This window comes from Fusarium odoratissimum (assembly GCF_000260195.1).
Source record: "Fusarium odoratissimum NRRL 54006 unplaced genomic scaffold supercont1.31, whole genome shotgun sequence".
NCBI lineage: Eukaryota > Fungi > Ascomycota > Sordariomycetes > Hypocreales > Nectriaceae > Fusarium > Fusarium odoratissimum.
Genome location: NW_022158715.1, coordinates 41,419 through 55,766, shown reverse-complemented (window position 1 = coordinate 55,766; position 14,348 = coordinate 41,419). Strand labels below are relative to the sequence as shown.

General features: G+C 49.3%; 6 protein-coding genes across 15 annotated transcripts; 4 read left to right on the top strand and 2 right to left on the bottom strand.

The window, feature by feature from the left end:
- The first annotated feature begins 224 nt into the window (after positions 1 to 224).
- FOIG_13125 (cutinase palindrome-binding protein) lies at positions 225 to 3,992 on the top strand. 7 transcript variants are annotated; one of them, XM_031214199.1, is made up of 5 exons: positions 225 to 808; positions 870 to 1,284; positions 1,448 to 1,993; positions 2,125 to 3,319; positions 3,375 to 3,992. In XM_031214199.1, exons 3-5 carry the CDS (start codon positions 1,871 to 1,873, stop codon positions 3,512 to 3,514), a joined length of 1,458 nt encoding a protein of 485 aa, XP_031055909.1. In that variant the 5' UTR covers positions 225 to 808; positions 870 to 1,284; positions 1,448 to 1,870; the 3' UTR covers positions 3,515 to 3,992. The 7 variants fall into 7 exon arrangements, with proteins under 7 accessions (XP_031055909.1, XP_031055913.1, XP_031055908.1 ...); XM_031214203.1 differs by having other exon boundaries at positions 1,448 to 3,319; XM_031214198.1 differs by having other exon boundaries at positions 870 to 1,993.
- Positions 3,993 to 4,049: 57 nt separating this feature from the next.
- Positions 4,050 to 8,100, top strand: FOIG_13123 (uncharacterized protein). 2 transcript variants are annotated; one of them, XM_031214196.1, is made up of 6 exons: positions 4,050 to 4,524; positions 4,718 to 4,870; positions 4,924 to 5,103; positions 5,171 to 5,352; positions 5,407 to 6,861; positions 6,912 to 8,100. In XM_031214196.1, exons 1-5 carry the CDS (start codon positions 4,464 to 4,466, stop codon positions 5,584 to 5,586), a joined length of 756 nt encoding a protein of 251 aa, XP_031055906.1. In that variant the 5' UTR covers positions 4,050 to 4,463; the 3' UTR covers positions 5,587 to 6,861; positions 6,912 to 8,100. The 2 variants fall into 2 exon arrangements, with proteins under 2 accessions (XP_031055906.1, XP_031055905.1); XM_031214195.1 differs by having other exon boundaries at positions 5,407 to 8,100.
- Positions 5,536 to 7,898, bottom strand: FOIG_13124 (uncharacterized protein). The gene is made up of 5 exons (XM_031214197.1): positions 7,595 to 7,898; positions 7,440 to 7,542; positions 6,902 to 7,388; positions 6,836 to 6,852; positions 5,536 to 6,790 (listed from the first exon to the last, which is right to left on the bottom strand). The coding sequence occupies exons 1-5, from the start codon at positions 7,714 to 7,716 to the stop codon at positions 5,741 to 5,743; spliced, it is 1,779 nt and encodes a 592-aa protein (XP_031055907.1). The 5' UTR covers positions 7,717 to 7,898; the 3' UTR covers positions 5,536 to 5,740.
- A 285-nt stretch (positions 8,101 to 8,385) lies between the features above and the next one.
- Positions 8,386 to 10,402, top strand: FOIG_13122 (uncharacterized protein). The gene is made up of 2 exons (XM_031214194.1): positions 8,386 to 8,717; positions 8,768 to 10,402. Exons 1-2 carry the CDS (start codon positions 8,666 to 8,668, stop codon positions 10,252 to 10,254), a joined length of 1,539 nt encoding a protein of 512 aa, XP_031055904.1. The 5' UTR covers positions 8,386 to 8,665; the 3' UTR covers positions 10,255 to 10,402.
- Positions 10,403 to 10,483: 81 nt separating this feature from the next.
- On the top strand, positions 10,484 to 11,040 carry FOIG_13121 (uncharacterized protein; the record flags this gene model as incomplete). The annotated part of the gene is made up of 2 exons (XM_031214193.1): positions 10,484 to 10,874; positions 10,923 to 11,040. Exons 1-2 carry the CDS (start codon positions 10,627 to 10,629, stop codon positions 11,038 to 11,040), a joined length of 366 nt encoding a protein of 121 aa, XP_031055903.1. The 5' UTR covers positions 10,484 to 10,626.
- A 560-nt stretch (positions 11,041 to 11,600) lies between these two features.
- FOIG_13120 (D-lactate dehydrogenase (cytochrome)) lies at positions 11,601 to 14,126 on the bottom strand. Of its 3 annotated transcripts, XM_031214190.1 has the most exons (3): positions 13,616 to 14,126; positions 12,121 to 13,568; positions 11,601 to 12,066 (listed from the first exon to the last, which is right to left on the bottom strand). In XM_031214190.1, the coding sequence occupies exons 1-3, from the start codon at positions 13,923 to 13,925 to the stop codon at positions 11,974 to 11,976; spliced, it is 1,851 nt and encodes a 616-aa protein (XP_031055900.1). In that variant the 5' UTR covers positions 13,926 to 14,126; the 3' UTR covers positions 11,601 to 11,973. The 3 variants fall into 3 exon arrangements, with proteins under 3 accessions (XP_031055900.1, XP_031055902.1, XP_031055901.1); XM_031214192.1 differs by having other exon boundaries at positions 12,121 to 14,126; XM_031214191.1 differs by having other exon boundaries at positions 11,601 to 13,568.
- Positions 14,127 to 14,348: the final 222 nt, after the last annotated feature.

The following is a 14,348-nucleotide window of genomic DNA, read 5'->3' as shown; positions in this document are numbered from 1 at the left end:
ACCAGTTGATTTTGGCACCCTAGCTTCATGTCAGAGGTTTTCTTACTCCCCGGGACATTCAAGCAGTTCAAATAGCGCATTTTGCTTTTGGATGACACTAGTTGTGCCATGACAGTGACATATCTATGTTTTCCTTGCATGAAAAACTGAGAAAACAGCAGACTTTAGATGAGGCGACAAATTCGGGAAGGATTTGCTTACGAGGATAGGCTAACGAGACGTGCAGACGTGCAACCTACTATGTGGTTTGAACAAGACATGGCATTTCCTCTTCACCCCTTGGGCATCTCTCGCTCCCCGATGCCATTTTCTTTCCCGATATCTCGATCACGAATCTCTGCAACAGACCCCCGTAACTGCCCCGCGATGATCCCCCTGAACGTCAGACTAATCAGACATCATGAATGCCTACGAGAATCGATATTTCTCCTACGAGCCTCGAATGAGATACTACAAATATTGGTCAGCCACTGTGGATGGTGGCCTACCCTTGGCGCTTGGCTTGCGCTACTGCCGCTGGACCCTTTACGCTGGATCCCGCTAAGGCGATCCAAGGGTGCGCTAAAACGGACTACGCCGATGCAGTCAACCAATAGATCCGGCTGGAGAAACTCCTGTGAGCCACTAGCCCGCTTTTCCCGGGGCATAACCTCCGGCACACTCGTCTTGTCCTGGCTCAATTGTTGGACAAGTGCCCATGAGGCTAAAGACAAGAACAGGGGGTCTTGCCGAGCAGTGCAGATTGGGCCCCGGACACAAGAGGTGACGTTTCATGCCCAGTTCAGTCCAAGACAGCCCGAATTTCCATGTGTGAAAGAATCCAATTCTCCAAAAGTGCCATGTTTTTACAGTGGCTAAGTCCCTGATAGTACCTGGCCACACTTGCTAAGCTGCCCAGCCAGCCATGGCAGTCTATGGACTGATTTGAGATGGACACACACACCACAAGCCTGTTGCTGCCCTGTCATCAGACCCAAGCAAGGGGAAACAATTAAAAGTCGCTCTCAACCTCTGTCTCTGCTGTGAACCTAACGATCTGCACCTTTCAAAGCGATCCTGAGCCTCGCCTTGACTTAGAAAGCGGGCCATTCTTTGTTATCCAAAGACGCTACTAGAAACCGTGGTGTAGGTAGGTGACATGACAGATGGATATGTGCTTGCTGATATCTCATCTCACCTTGCCCCGTCACAGCAAGTTCATCCAAACCCTTTCACAATCTTGCCTCTCACATTCACTATTATTTCTTGCTATACCAGGCGTCCCATCTGAGTACTGTCAGCCAGGTAACTCCAATCTGTGCCCGTGCCCGTGCCCGTGCAAACATCGCGGTCCATGCCTTGATCTATTTCGAGCCCCTTCAGCGCTGCCTCTTCACTTAATTTCATCATGCCAACCACATTTTTCAACTTTTGTTGTTGTTTCTAACATTTTATCGGCATCTAATAGGGCTCCCTTTAACTTCTTTACCACTTTGTTCCTGGCCGATTACTTGATGTTCTTTGCTGTTCATTATCTCAGTGGACAGTAGAGAGGGGAAGCTCGACATCCATTTCTACATTTCGAGTTAGATGTTGAGCTCAAGAATTCGCCTTCACCATACCCAAAAACAAAATTGAAGGGAAAAAAGCGCCAGTACGACCCGGATATATCTTTTCGTTTTTAGGTATTTCTCATGGTACTCAAGCCATCGAAACAATATCTCCAATTTGACAACTTATCCCCAGCTCTTATCGCTACCGCTGTCGCATCCACTGAGTCGAGCGCTGAAGAGACCACCAAGGCCACGCCCAAGGCCACTGGTATTGCCCTTTCTGGGTTCTCACCAATGCAACTACGAATGCTCGACTGCCACATGAATGCGCCGCAACCATGTCCCACGGACCACCTCCACCACCACCTCCGCCCCAGGGCGCCCCTCATCTGAACAACTTCAACAATTTCTACGGTTTCAACCTCGATATCGGTTCTCTCCCCGACATGACGGGTGGCCAGGTCAATTACTACTCCCCTCCCCGCGACGCCGACGCCGACGCCGGGGCTGCGGCCCTATCTATAGCGCCCCCCTTCGGCCAAGGCCAACGCAACCTTGATCTTCGATCATTTCGGCTAACCCGATTTTGTAGATGGGCGCTGATGGTCAGGACAACGATCTTATGGCCATGCTCGATAATAGTATACTCGGCGGCATAACAGACATTCCAATTAACACCGAATCCGCAGATGACTCCAACATGAGCGGCTCTTTCGGCAACGGGCAATCGACAACAGAAGAGTCTGTCGCGAGAGCTGAAAATCAATTCAACACAGCAGCCAACAATGTTCCTGGCGCAGGGCCCCTCCCTGCTGGCGCGTTTGCTCAGATGAATCTCGCTGGTGCCAGCACCCTTACTGAGTTCACCAAGCGAAGAAATTGGCCCGCCAAGGTTGTGGAAGAGCTCAGAGACTTTTTACAGATTCTCGATGCGAACGGTCGCATTAAGTACGCATCACCTAGCATTCTCCAGGTCACTGGATACAGTGTAGAGGAGATCCAAGATGTATTTCTGAAAGACTTGATCCACCCAGACGACCAAGGTGTTTTCGTCGCAGAACTCAACGAATCCATCGCATCAGGCAACCCGCTACGACTTTTTTACCGTTTCAAAAAGAAGGACGCCGAATATGCGATTTTTGAGACTGTCGGCCATGCTCACATTGCTGGCGCCAAGTTCGCCCCCAATCCAAATAACCAGTCACCCTTCTGCCAGGCCGTGTTCATGATGGCGCGACCATATCCCACCAAAAACGCTGGACTTTTAGACTCTTTCCTTGAGCATAAGATCGAAAATGAACGATTAAAGCGCCGTATCGCCGAGCTCCGTCGTGAAGAGGAGGCCGAAAACGACGAGGCGCAGAAGCAGTGGCTGCAGAGTCAAGAGGGTCGCTCAGACATGACACCATCTGAAGGAACCGGCGTCTCCTCGGGAACCTTTTACCGCCCGGTTAGCGAAAGAGGAATGACAGAAGCCGATCGAGCAGCTCTCAATAAAGCTCTTACACGCGAGAATCTCGAAGGCTCAGTCGCAGGTGGTCGACAGGATTCGCTGAAGGATAAGATGGCACGTTACGAAGGGGCATCGCACACAGACACGATTGAGATGTTGACGGGATTGCGATACATCGAGGGCGAACGAAGCCGGGGAATTACGACTGGTAATGCTAGCCCGACCCTGATCAAGGGCGATGCAGGAATTGCAATTCCGATGGAACGGGACCCTCGAACAGGCGATAAAAAGAAGAAGCTCAAGACGTCTGAGGAATATGTGTGTACGGACTGTGGTAAGTGGTTTTGTCGACGTAAGTGGCCTGTTGCTTCAATACTAACATGATACAGGCACCCTGGACTCACCGGAATGGAGAAAGGGACCCCAAGGACCGAAGACATTATGCAACGCCTGCGGTTTACGCTGGGCCAAGAGGGAGAAGAAGAGAACCAGCACCAGTCATCCTCCTACGGTGGATCAATCTGTATAATCACGAGGCGACGAAATGGCTTCCAACGAGTTATCGATCTACCGGCCTGTAAGATGCGTGACACGACCGAAACGAGGGCAGCAAGTAGCAGTGTTTGCCGCGACATAAGACGAGTCGACCAGAGACACGGTGCCTGGGGCACGACGGAGTTTAGGCTGAAATTACTGATTTGGATGGCGAAAAGCGGGATACACGAGACGCTCACAGCCGGTTGTTCACTTGATTATTTTCTTTTTGCAAACTCACGATTGAACTGGATATTTGATTTGTCACGACTGGGACTACAACACAGATACCTGGAGTGTAGGGAGCATTTGGGCAGACATAGCTGACGTGCGCGCCCTTGATGCGCCACGTATATGAATTGACGCATTTTCTATAGAGTGACTGTCGTGACTAAAAGATGCAACGACATAAAACCCATTTACCTCTGGCTAGGTACCTTATTCAGTGTCGCTCAATACAGTCAGTCGGGGTCTTTTTTCATACGTGACGGCGCAGTTCAGCTGAAGCTATGATCCATGGCAGCTGAAATAAGCAACGGCTAATGCTACAGGTCCCACTAAGGCCGAATGGATTGCGTAGGTCGTGACAAGCTCCCCATAATTATGAGGGGAGCTGTAGCTTGTACAGCTGGATCCACGTCAGACACCTCCAGGGCAATCGCAGCAAAGTATTGGATGGATGATACAGCATAACGAACAGTGATACACTCTGGTAGGTAGGCACTGCTAGCCAGAGGGCCATGTAATAAAGGCTTTATTAATTGAGCTGATTGGACGTCCGCTCTCCGAGCTCAATGTACATACAGTACCTGAGACTTGGACCCCTCTCTATTTCAACTTTATCCTTTGCATCATCAACCTCTCTCACATTTACATTTCCCTCTCGATACTAGACAACTTTCAATACAAACATATTTTCCATCCCCTCAAGCCACATCGCAATCATGGATAAGCTCATCAACGCCGCTAAGGATTATCTTGACGACGACAAGGACAAGCGTCAGGGTATGTTCATGTCTCCGTCCTCATATTTTACCTCATAGCTCTTATTACCCCGCCAAGAATCCATGATGCCCCTCATACGACCTCAGACCGTCGAGGGAGGTTAAAGCAACAGCTAGCCGTTATTTTACTGATCTCGACATCTCAACTATAACTCAGACTCCAGATAGCTTCAGCTAATTAATATTCTTTCTAGAACACCAGCAGCAAGGGCATGGACAGCATCAGGGCTATGGAGGCCAAGACCAGGGCTATGGCCAACAACAAGGCTATGGCCAGCAGCAAGGTTACGGACAACAAGAGAGCCAGTACGGCCAGCAACAGCAGTACCCTCCTGCTGGTGGCATCCGTTAGTTATTAACACAGGCTTCCACTCGAGCGAGCGAATCTAACAATACACAGAGTCTCAGGGTGGCGGTGGCTTTTCCAGCTTCCTTGGTGGAAACGTCGACTTTGACAACGCCAAGGAGGAAGCCCATCAGAAAGCCGGATCTTCTGGTGACAAGGATCTCTTTGGAAGCATTCTAGGATCTCTCGGACAGAAGCAGAACAAGCTTGCTGATGAGGACCTTGATGAGGAAGGTAAGTAATCTTTTTGAGATTTCTGTCCGATGGGTCAAGACACATGCTGATGACATATGACCACCAGATGCCATCAAGCAGCACAAGAACACCTACAACAACGACGACTCCCAGCAAGACAGCAAGAGTCTGGGTACCGCTGCTGCTATGCAAGCTCTCAAGATGTTCACCCAGGGCCAGGGCCAGAGCAGCACTGGTGCCAACAGTCAGACTGCGTTCTTGGGACTTGCCTTGGCCGAGGCTAGTAAGGTTAGCTTTGAGGTACAGGACACGTATAAGTCAACGTCTAATATGAATTTATAGCTCTTTGACAACAAGGCTGCATCAGGCAAGGTATCCGAGGGCACGAGCAAGGAGAGCGTCATCCAGCAGGCTGGTGAAGTCGCTTTCAAGATGTACCTCAAGAACCAGGCCGGTGCTGGTGGACAGCAGGGTGGCGCTTCCGGTCTTATGGGTCTTGCTTCTAAGTTCCTGGCTAAATAAGCCCAATAGTTGCTTCGACATGTAGTCACAAGAGGGGGCTAAGCAACACCCTTGATCACCACATGCTAAACAACAATTGAAGGATTTCGAATTCCATTTTCATTTTTGCGACCTAAGTGAAAAACAGCAAAAGCATCATCTTAGTACGACGAGTTTATGCCTTCTGCTTAACCAGATCCGCAACATCCAACCACTCATCAGGTCGGCGCCGGCCAGACTCTGTAGCGTTATGCAAATACTCTTCTGCCTCTGTTGCCCAAGCCAGGAGCTGCTCCTCGCTACCCCATTCTCCTGTAGCCATCAAGCCAATAGAGAGCTTACCCTCACCCTGATCAGGATCGACGTAGCCAACAGGAGCCGAAACCGCAGGTGTGCCGGTCAAGTTGGCTAAAAAGACGTAGAGCATGTTTCGGATGGTCGTGTTGGTATCACTCATGCCATAGGCTTGATCACCAGGGACAATAGGCCATCCGATCAAGGGGCTTGTGGGTGTCATGATAAGAAGGCCAGGGTGCTTCTGGAATAAGTAGGCGAGATGTTGCATGATGAGCTCTCGTAAAGCCCCGTATTTGAGCATATCAGCTGCAGGAGTCCTGGTACCGACAGACATAACGACCTTGTTAGCGGGTCCTACCAGAGAGAGCCAGTCAGCGGGATTGGGAGTTCGTCGGCGGGCTGACTCGGCCATTTCGGTGATACAGACAACACTGTGCGCAAGTTGCGCCTCAGGGATGTAAGGGATAGTGACGTCGATGATCTCATAACCGCACTTATTAACGAGGTAATCAACCGCCCTGTCACAAACCTCTTTGACACGAGGATCAGCCTTGTTCCACCAGTCACGGTAAATTCCCATGACCTTCTTCTGGCCCTTTGGCGGTGGGTCAGAACGAGCAAAACGGCTTTGGATATGACAATCTGGGTTAGGTTGGGACATGACGCGGTAGGCAATAGTCAGGTCTGCGACAGTAGCGGCGATGGGGCCGGTGATACACATGGTGTTATTCATAAACATAGTTCTGTTATGTGTGGTCTTGAGGCCGTAGACGCCATTGAAAGTGGGTGGGATGCGGATACTGCCTCCCGCGTCGGTGCCAACGGCGATGGGGACAACACCAGCTGAGACAGTGGATGAGCCTCCTGAGGAAGAACCGCCAGGATAGTAGGATTTGTTGAGCCAGTTAGTGGGTGTTCCTTGTGCAGCCTGGATTTGTTAGTGGTGTCTTTTTACAAAGCGGCTCGTGCTTACATTGCATCCGCTGGTGTCTGATCAAGGTCAGTAATTGAATTAGAAAGACGTTGTATATGGACTCACCGGAGCCAAGCTCATGCATAGCATTCTTTCCAATGACTACAGCACCGGCTTCTTGGAGTTTCTTCACTGGCCACGAAGATTCTTTCTGCTCCTTGAAAGTCTCAATGGAGGGGTCATATTTCATACCAATGTGGTTATGAAATCCCTTAACATCGGTATCATCCTTGACACCGATAGGTACACCGTCCAATACACCCAGTGGCTTGCCAGCAGCATAACGCTCAGTTGAGGCTTTGGCAGCCTCGAGGACTAGATGATCTTTGCCGTGGTTATCAACCCAGCCATCAGAGTACTTGCCATCTGGTCTGGAGATCTGAGGGAGGAGAGCTTCAGCGACTTGAAGAGGTGTCACTTGACCCGACTTGTACATCTCATGATAGTCACTAGCAGTGTAGTAGCGTGCTTTGGACTCTGCATATTGGGACTTGAGAAGCTTAGGTTCAAAGTCGAGCATAGGCTCTGCAGGGCCCAGGGGAGTTACGGTAGGCTGAGGATGTTAGCTATGTGGCATTTTGTATGAAGCAATGACCTTTCATACATGAAACCTGTAGGGAATATTATCGAGAGCAGGAATATCTTTGATAGTGCCAAAGTGGGCATTATCCCAGAAATATTGTTGAAGGAACCCAACTTTGGCGATGCTACAAGAATTTAGCTTTGGTAAGGGTATAAGCCACAGGATATAAAACTCACAGATTAGCACCAACTACGAGAGGAATGCCTCGAAATGTAGGGTTGTTCTCGACTGTGGGATTGTATGTAGCTGCTGGAGCCTCGACAGGCTTGGGATAGTCGGCAAAGTCGGATGGGGCCATGGTGGAAGATCCGGGGGATTGTGTTAGTCTGGGGGAAGATTCTGGGGTAAGGAGACCCGTGCAGTTTATATAAATGGCAGAAACAGCAGCAAGAACAAGAGTTATGTCCTAATAGAGCAGGTCTGGAGATAAATAAGAGATTCAACTCCCTCCTAAGCTAAGCTGAGCTTAGGCTGCATCTGCCGTTTACGACCCCTAGAACGCCAACCTAGGCTGCCCCACACGAGGTTCATGAATGAGATGCCATTTGCCGAGGCTCGTATAAGATCATGAGAGAAGAGGTGGGTGTTCAGGAACAATCTACTGTTTGCATGTAGCGGTCGATTTTTTGATACGGAAAGACCAATCACACTAACTGCAGCGTATTTCAATATATTTGGACCCCGTTTCGTCCATCACTTGAATTCACAAGCAATACGGCTACCATTGTTTAGAGTAACTGATCCTTGCACATTGAATACGCGAGCATTTACGCGTCAGACAGAGGATTCATCTAGATCAAAGGGACGGATTAGTCAAGTAAGATGAATATTGAACCAATTGAATGAACGATTGAAACAACATAGTCCATAAGGTAGGCAAGATGAGCAGCATACAAAGACCATGTGGTTACCTTACGTCATCCCTAACTAGCACTAAGTCTCTCACCTCCCTTTAGTGCGTTTAGTGCCCCGCGTCACAGCATCGCATCACATGGCATCTTTGTCACTCCTCACTCGATAAGACTCCAACAGCAACAGACACCGTGACCGTTTTCTTTTGATTTAATTACATACATCTCCATACCCTTGCTCTTTAAATCTTTCTTCTAGCAAAAGACTCATTCATGGTCAGCAACATACAGTCTACAAAGCTCTCCTAGGAGCTCAGCTCTCACATAGCTCAACCCCTCCAGGGATAGCTCCGCGATAAGCTATCTACAGGTATCTACAATATCGTCGCCATCAAAATGTCACTCTTTACCGCGCAGCTTTATCCTGGCCGAGCACTGGGCTTCCTAGGTATGGTAAAACATCATAAGACTTAATAACATCTATTGACATATTTACAGTCCTCGGTGCAACTCTTCACGATGTCCTTACCCGTCTTAAAGCTGAACCCCAACGCTTCCCGAAGATCGAGCTACTTTACTCCCCTGACCGACCTGTCACCGAACCCGTTGGCGTTGAACTCCCTGGGAATGGTATACGACTAAGATTTGACGGCCCCGAACAGCGTCTGCGTCTTATCGAGGTTACCGACTTTACCAAGAATCACATTACCTTCAAAGAACGAGATCTTGTAAAACCATTTGCTGGTACCCCTGGATCTCCTTCACCAGGCGACTCGGCATCAGGACCGACCTTCCGACACATATACCATAAACTACTCGGCCCTACGTACGCCGGTGAATTTATTCCGCCATCTAGTGGTCACGATAATGGCATCTATGTCCTGTCCTATCCCGGTGTTGCCTTTAACTTCGCACTTAATCCTTCCGAGTACTCGCCCGAGAAAGACGTAGTGTCGACTTTCGCATCGGCATCTAGTCAAGTCGCAACCTCGATGGCTGTCTTTAGTGGTGATTCCTGGGCTGATGCTAGACCGACTCTTTGGACTGAGATTTTGCCAAGTATCAAGTCAACTACCGTGATTCCTCGAGGCAAAGATGTCTACCCCGACGAAATTTCGCTTGTTCGATTACATGGAGCTGGAAAGATTCAGCTTTTCAGAAAATGGACCAGCAACTCTTTCTGGATCACCCTTGGCGAGACAACACCTCAAGATCTCCTCATGGAGTTGGGGCCTCCGAATGCCATCTATCGCAAGAATGACCAGAAAATGGTCATTCATAAGACGCGTACAGCAAGCAACGCTAAAGGTCGTCCAGATGCTGCTGATATTGGCCGGCCTGAAGATCTCACCGATACAGATCAGTCTTCCATGCACGAGGGGTCTGATGCATCAGACAATGAAGAAGCCGTCGATGATCAGATCGGTCTTAACACGAATAGCGAATGCTTCTATAATTATTTCTATCTTGGGTTTGACATATTAATATCGACTCGTGTACCCCCGTCACAAGCTCCTCCTGGCAGCAAAGTCAGTGAAGCAGAGGGTCAGAACGGCATCATATCCCATTCTCCCGATCGACTAGTAGCCACAAAGCTGGTTCTACATGGCAACATACCTGGCTCATACGAATTCAATCGTCATCGCCGTTGTCGCTGGGAAATTGCTTACCTGGACTCTCTGAATGATGGCAACGGACCGACAGATTCGGAAACGCCTTTCCCGCAAATAGAGGACCGTATGAATGCTGCATGGGCATCTGCATTCCCACGAAACGACTCTCAGCAAAGACAACGCGGCATGGTTCTTAATCGTGGTTGGGGCGATAGTCCAGGCAGTAGTTGTGAGTTCTTGGGAGGGTGGGAGGAGAGCGGCGCAAGAAGAGCAGAAACAAACGGGGATTCCACGACCACGTTGTATGGATTCCCAGGGTTGGTATTTGAAGTTTTGAAGAATGGGCATGTCAACACTGTCACAGTGTTTTGATCTAGGGCGTCACATCTGGATTTTGTTTGGGGGAGTTTATGGTGTTTGGGAAGAGTCGATATAATGGCTCAGTTTTGTTTGCTTCGATACCTCTGTCCATATGATCTTAGATATCCTGTGAATTCATAATGACAGGTCGTTATCCTTTATGTCTCTTTGCTACGTTGCCATTGTTTATGCAATTTGATGAATGGGGCACGAGATGCGGGAAAGTGCGTCAAGGGAGGTAAAAGCTTCTACAACTACATTACTCAGTGCACTGCAGTTATTCACTACCAACCTCAACCCTCTGCACTTTCGCTCCCCCTCGCCAGTTTATACACCTTGATACAACAAACATCTCTCCTCTACGTCCGTAACCAAGAAATCTCCATGTCGACCACAGAAAAGAAAAACACTACAGAGCCAGTTGACAAAGCAGCCATCCGCGAGCTGATCAACGAGCTCGAACACAAACTCGACGCTCTGTACACCCTAAGCGACGAGGTCAACAGAGGTATTCTTGAGAGCAAAGATGCGCTCGAAAGCGTCCGCGAGAAACGCGTCAAGCTACTCAGAGCGCGGCTGGACCGGATCTTCCAGCAGTGGAATATCGGGTCTCTGACTAGCAGCCATCACCCGTACGTTACCTCTGAGTTATGTGCATTCGATGCTGAGTACGGTTTTAGGTCAACTCAGAATCAGAGCCAGAATCAGAGCCAGAATCCAGGTCCGGGTCCAGGATCGAGCCAGGCTCAGACTCAAGCTGGGATTAACCAACAAGGGCAATTCGGTTTGCCATGGTAGATGCTAGAATGGTTGGTATGTGGCATATCTATCTATGGTGACACGGTGGCAGGCTTTTGCTAATGATCCATTAGAGGAAACACAACCAACGAACTTTCTACCAAGAAGATGGAAGATCAGACTATGAGGCAGTGAGCCAGTATATTGCGCTATAACATAGAGGGAATAAGCCATTATCAACCTTATATAACTCACACTCCGAGATCACGAGATACTTATCGATCTTCCGTAGTATAAAGCCCTGAAGTGTATATTGTACTCCTATTTTTCATCTATTACAAGCTGGACTTTCACGGTACCCAAAGTATCTGTAAAGGCTCAACTATTGTAAAGACATCCCTGTTAGCAAGACTATAGTCTCGGTAGTCAAGTTATGCTGTTTCGCTGCTGTCAACATGATCATTTATTGCGCTGGATCAACTGAGGTGTGTATGATTTCGGGCATATGAAATAGGCTCTGGGGGGAGCTGGACTCCTTAGGTGGAGGAGAAAGAATTTCTCGATGCCCTTGCAGGCCTGACTTCAGTCTCATATACAGATTGACTCGCAATATAATTATGCAGGCAGCCTCGGCCCTCCAGGGGTTGACTCCAATAAACTCTTAAAAGGTAATATGAACTTGAGGTAACTTTACAGGTTCTAGAGGAAATATATTGACTTAAAAGATAAGTTTGGTCGCCAAAGGTCATAGGGCCTTTAGCACTTCAAAAGCAACAGAAGAAGATAAGCACATTTTCGAGTGGATTACATGACTAAGGGTGAACTTTATCAAGGTTTCTGCTAAACTGATCTTATACACAAAGCTTTTGTAAAGACGAGTCTCTGTGACTGCCGTTCAAGCCATCTATTCCTACATTGTACACGCTACACCAGGTATCATCATGCTCCTTTTCCTCTTGTCCGTTTCCAATCTCATGCGTATTTCATAACTCTCTACCACTCGTCGACCTCTCCCTTCTTGGGTTTTTGTACCCGCACAACCTTGTCACAGTTGAGCAAACATAGAGGATCAAAGGCCTTCTTGATCTGCAATGACTGTTAGCAAACTGCTCATTTCAATATATGGGCAATATTTCTTACCTGTCGCATAGCGTCAACTGTAGACTCGCCAAGCTCATGAGGGAGATAATCCCGCTTGACAAGTCCAACGCCGTGCTCACCCGTTACGGTACCCTCCATCTCAACAGCCTTCTTGACCATGCGATGCACAACAGCCTCAGCCTTTGCACGCTGAGCATCGTTGTACAGCAGAATGGTGTGGAAGTTGCCGTCACCGACATGTCCTACGATAGAAGCAAATAGGCCACTCTTTGCCATATCCTCTTTGGTCGCCTCAATCAGATCTGGTAGCTTGCTCATGGGCACAGCAACATCGCCTGTCCACACGTGGTCGCCAGGCTTCTTGACAGCTGTGGTACTCCAGAGAGCCTCCTTTCGCGCACTCCACAGCTCGTCCTGCTCTTCTTGGCTCTTAGCAAACTCAAAGGTCTTGCTGCCAGACTGCTTAGCGAGCCCCTGCACTTGGGCAACCTGCTCCTTGACACCGGCGGGAGTTCCGGCGAACTTGAAAAAGAGTGTGGCTGCCTCTGTCCATGCTCGTGATGTCATTCCGGCATCGTTGATGCACTTCATCTGGTTGTCGTCGAGAATCTCGACAGCAGCGACGGGGATGCCCTGGGCCACAACCTTGCTCACACAAGTAGCGGCATGGCGGATTGAGGGGAAACTGCAGACAGCGACGCTGGTAGACTCAGGCTTGACGGTGACCTTGAGAGTAGCCTCAGTCACGAGACCAAGGGTACCCTCGGAACCAATAAACAGCTTCGTGAGATCGTAGCCAGCAGAGCTCTTGCGAGGTCGCTGCCGGGTCTTAATGACAGTGCCATCAGCAAGAACGACAGTCAAGCTGAGAACCCACTCGCGCATGGTACCATAGCGATAGGCATTGGTGCCACTGCACCCAGTGCCAATCATGCCTCCAATCATAGCGCCAGGACCAGGGTCGGGAGGGAAGAAGAGACCCTCATGCCCCAGGTGGTCATTTAGAGCTTCCCAGCCCATCGCAGGCTGGACAACGACATCGAGATCCTCCTTGTGAAGGTTGATAATTTTGTTCATACGGCCAAAGTCGATAGAGATGCCCTTGCGGGTAGGTGTGAAGTGACCTTCGAGACTGGTACCGCCGCTGTAGCCTGTAACGGGAATCTTGCGCTTATGGCAAACCTTCATAATCTCAGACACCTCTTCAGTGCTTGAGGGATAGACAATGCAAAAGGGACGGTCTTCGGGGCCAGCCTGATGAGAGGACCAACTGGATGTGGCATGGTGTTCGAGGTCGTTCTCAGCGGTGCTGACATTGTCCTGGCCGACAATCTTGACAAAGTCGGCCCAGGCAGCCTGCATATTCTCGAGTTTCGTGTTGTGCTTGGGAGCTTTGGACTTGTTGAGAGGCAGTGTTGACGTGGGTTCGGGGTCTCTTGGCCAATATGTACCAAGCCAGTATGAAATACCAACGCCCGAGAGGAAGACTATCGTTTGTTAGATTTTAATTCGGAAAGCGAGTAATTGAGCGTACCAAATGTCACCATCCAGTTCCGTGTAGGATCTGTCATGTTGCGCCACTCCTCGTACTTCTCCCTCTGCTCCCGCTCACGCCTTAATCGAGATCCAATACTGCCCATAACCTGTCCTTGGAACGTCCTTCCCACCTTTGTCTCGTTACTCTGTCGGGTGGGGGTATTCTTATTCGGCCTTTCGGGCTCGATCTCGGTAGCGTAAGAGCGGGAGAAAGACGCAGGTAGCCTCATAGTTCTACAACTAGCTGTGGTGGGTGTCCGCAAGCTCCGAAGAGCAGCACGCTGAGCGCGCAATTGAAGAGAAGCCATGACGACGTAGCTTGTGCGCGGGCAGAGGTTGAAAGTCAGTAGCAGGAATAATTAAGATATATAGGTCGTAAAAGGGTGTAGAGGAGCTGATCGAAGCTGCAGGAGTGTGTCGGGATAGGAATTGGCCGACGAGGAAAGGTCGATGTCGAGCTTAAGTGTTGAAGTCAACGGCAATGGAAAATTGTTAGGACGGAGTTGGAATGCCGCACTATAATTCCCGAACCCCACATCACGGGGCCTTGTTCGGGCGTCTTCAGGGCCCTGAGATCGGCTTCGATTAGATCTGCTACGGCGTGGAGGCCTTTGACTAATTCTCATTGGTTGTGTTATTATATTTACTCTTATACTTGCCTTTTTCGTTATTGTTTCCTCGGTATAATTCAGCAGTCGCGCTGTGCAATGTCCGTATTCTGATATCTTCGA

What these genes read in the sequence shown, in the direction of transcription:
- FOIG_13125 (XM_031214199.1), top strand. Translation starts at nt 1,871, where the DNA reads ATGTCCCACGGACCACCTCCACCACCACCTCCGCCCCAGGGCGCCCCT. An exon ending in CCGACATGACGGGTGGCCAG is followed by an intron (nt 1,994 to 2,124) that starts GTCAATTACTAC and finishes CCGATTTTGTAG; the next exon opens with ATGGGCGCTGATGGTCAGGA. An exon ending in ATATGTGTGTACGGACTGTG is followed by an intron (nt 3,320 to 3,374) that starts GTAAGTGGTTTT and finishes AACATGATACAG; the next exon opens with GCACCCTGGACTCACCGGAA.
- FOIG_13123 (XM_031214196.1), top strand. Translation starts at nt 4,464, where the DNA reads ATGGATAAGCTCATCAACGCCGCTAAGGATTATCTTGACGACGACAAG. An exon ending in CGACAAGGACAAGCGTCAGG is followed by an intron (nt 4,525 to 4,717) that starts GTATGTTCATGT and finishes TATTCTTTCTAG; the next exon opens with AACACCAGCAGCAAGGGCAT. An exon ending in TGAGGACCTTGATGAGGAAG is followed by an intron (nt 5,104 to 5,170) that starts GTAAGTAATCTT and finishes TATGACCACCAG; the next exon opens with ATGCCATCAAGCAGCACAAG.
- FOIG_13124 (XM_031214197.1), bottom strand. Translation starts at nt 7,716, where the DNA reads ATGGCCCCATCCGACTTTGCCGACTATCCCAAGCCTGTCGAGGCTCCA. An exon ending in CTCGTAGTTGGTGCTAATCT is followed by an intron (nt 7,543 to 7,594) that starts GTGAGTTTTATA and finishes AAATTCTTGTAG; the next exon opens with CATCGCCAAAGTTGGGTTCC. An exon ending in ATATTCCCTACAGGTTTCAT is followed by an intron (nt 7,389 to 7,439) that starts GTATGAAAGGTC and finishes TAACATCCTCAG; the next exon opens with CCTACCGTAACTCCCCTGGG.
- FOIG_13122 (XM_031214194.1), top strand. Translation starts at nt 8,666, where the DNA reads ATGTCACTCTTTACCGCGCAGCTTTATCCTGGCCGAGCACTGGGCTTC. An exon ending in CCGAGCACTGGGCTTCCTAG is followed by an intron (nt 8,718 to 8,767) that starts GTATGGTAAAAC and finishes ACATATTTACAG; the next exon opens with TCCTCGGTGCAACTCTTCAC.
- FOIG_13120 (XM_031214190.1), bottom strand. Translation starts at nt 13,925, where the DNA reads ATGGCTTCTCTTCAATTGCGCGCTCAGCGTGCTGCTCTTCGGAGCTTG. An exon ending in GAACTGGATGGTGACATTTG is followed by an intron (nt 13,569 to 13,615) that starts GTACGCTCAATT and finishes AACAAACGATAG; the next exon opens with TCTTCCTCTCGGGCGTTGGT. An exon ending in CAGTTGACGCTATGCGACAG is followed by an intron (nt 12,067 to 12,120) that starts GTAAGAAATATT and finishes CAGTCATTGCAG; the next exon opens with ATCAAGAAGGCCTTTGATCC.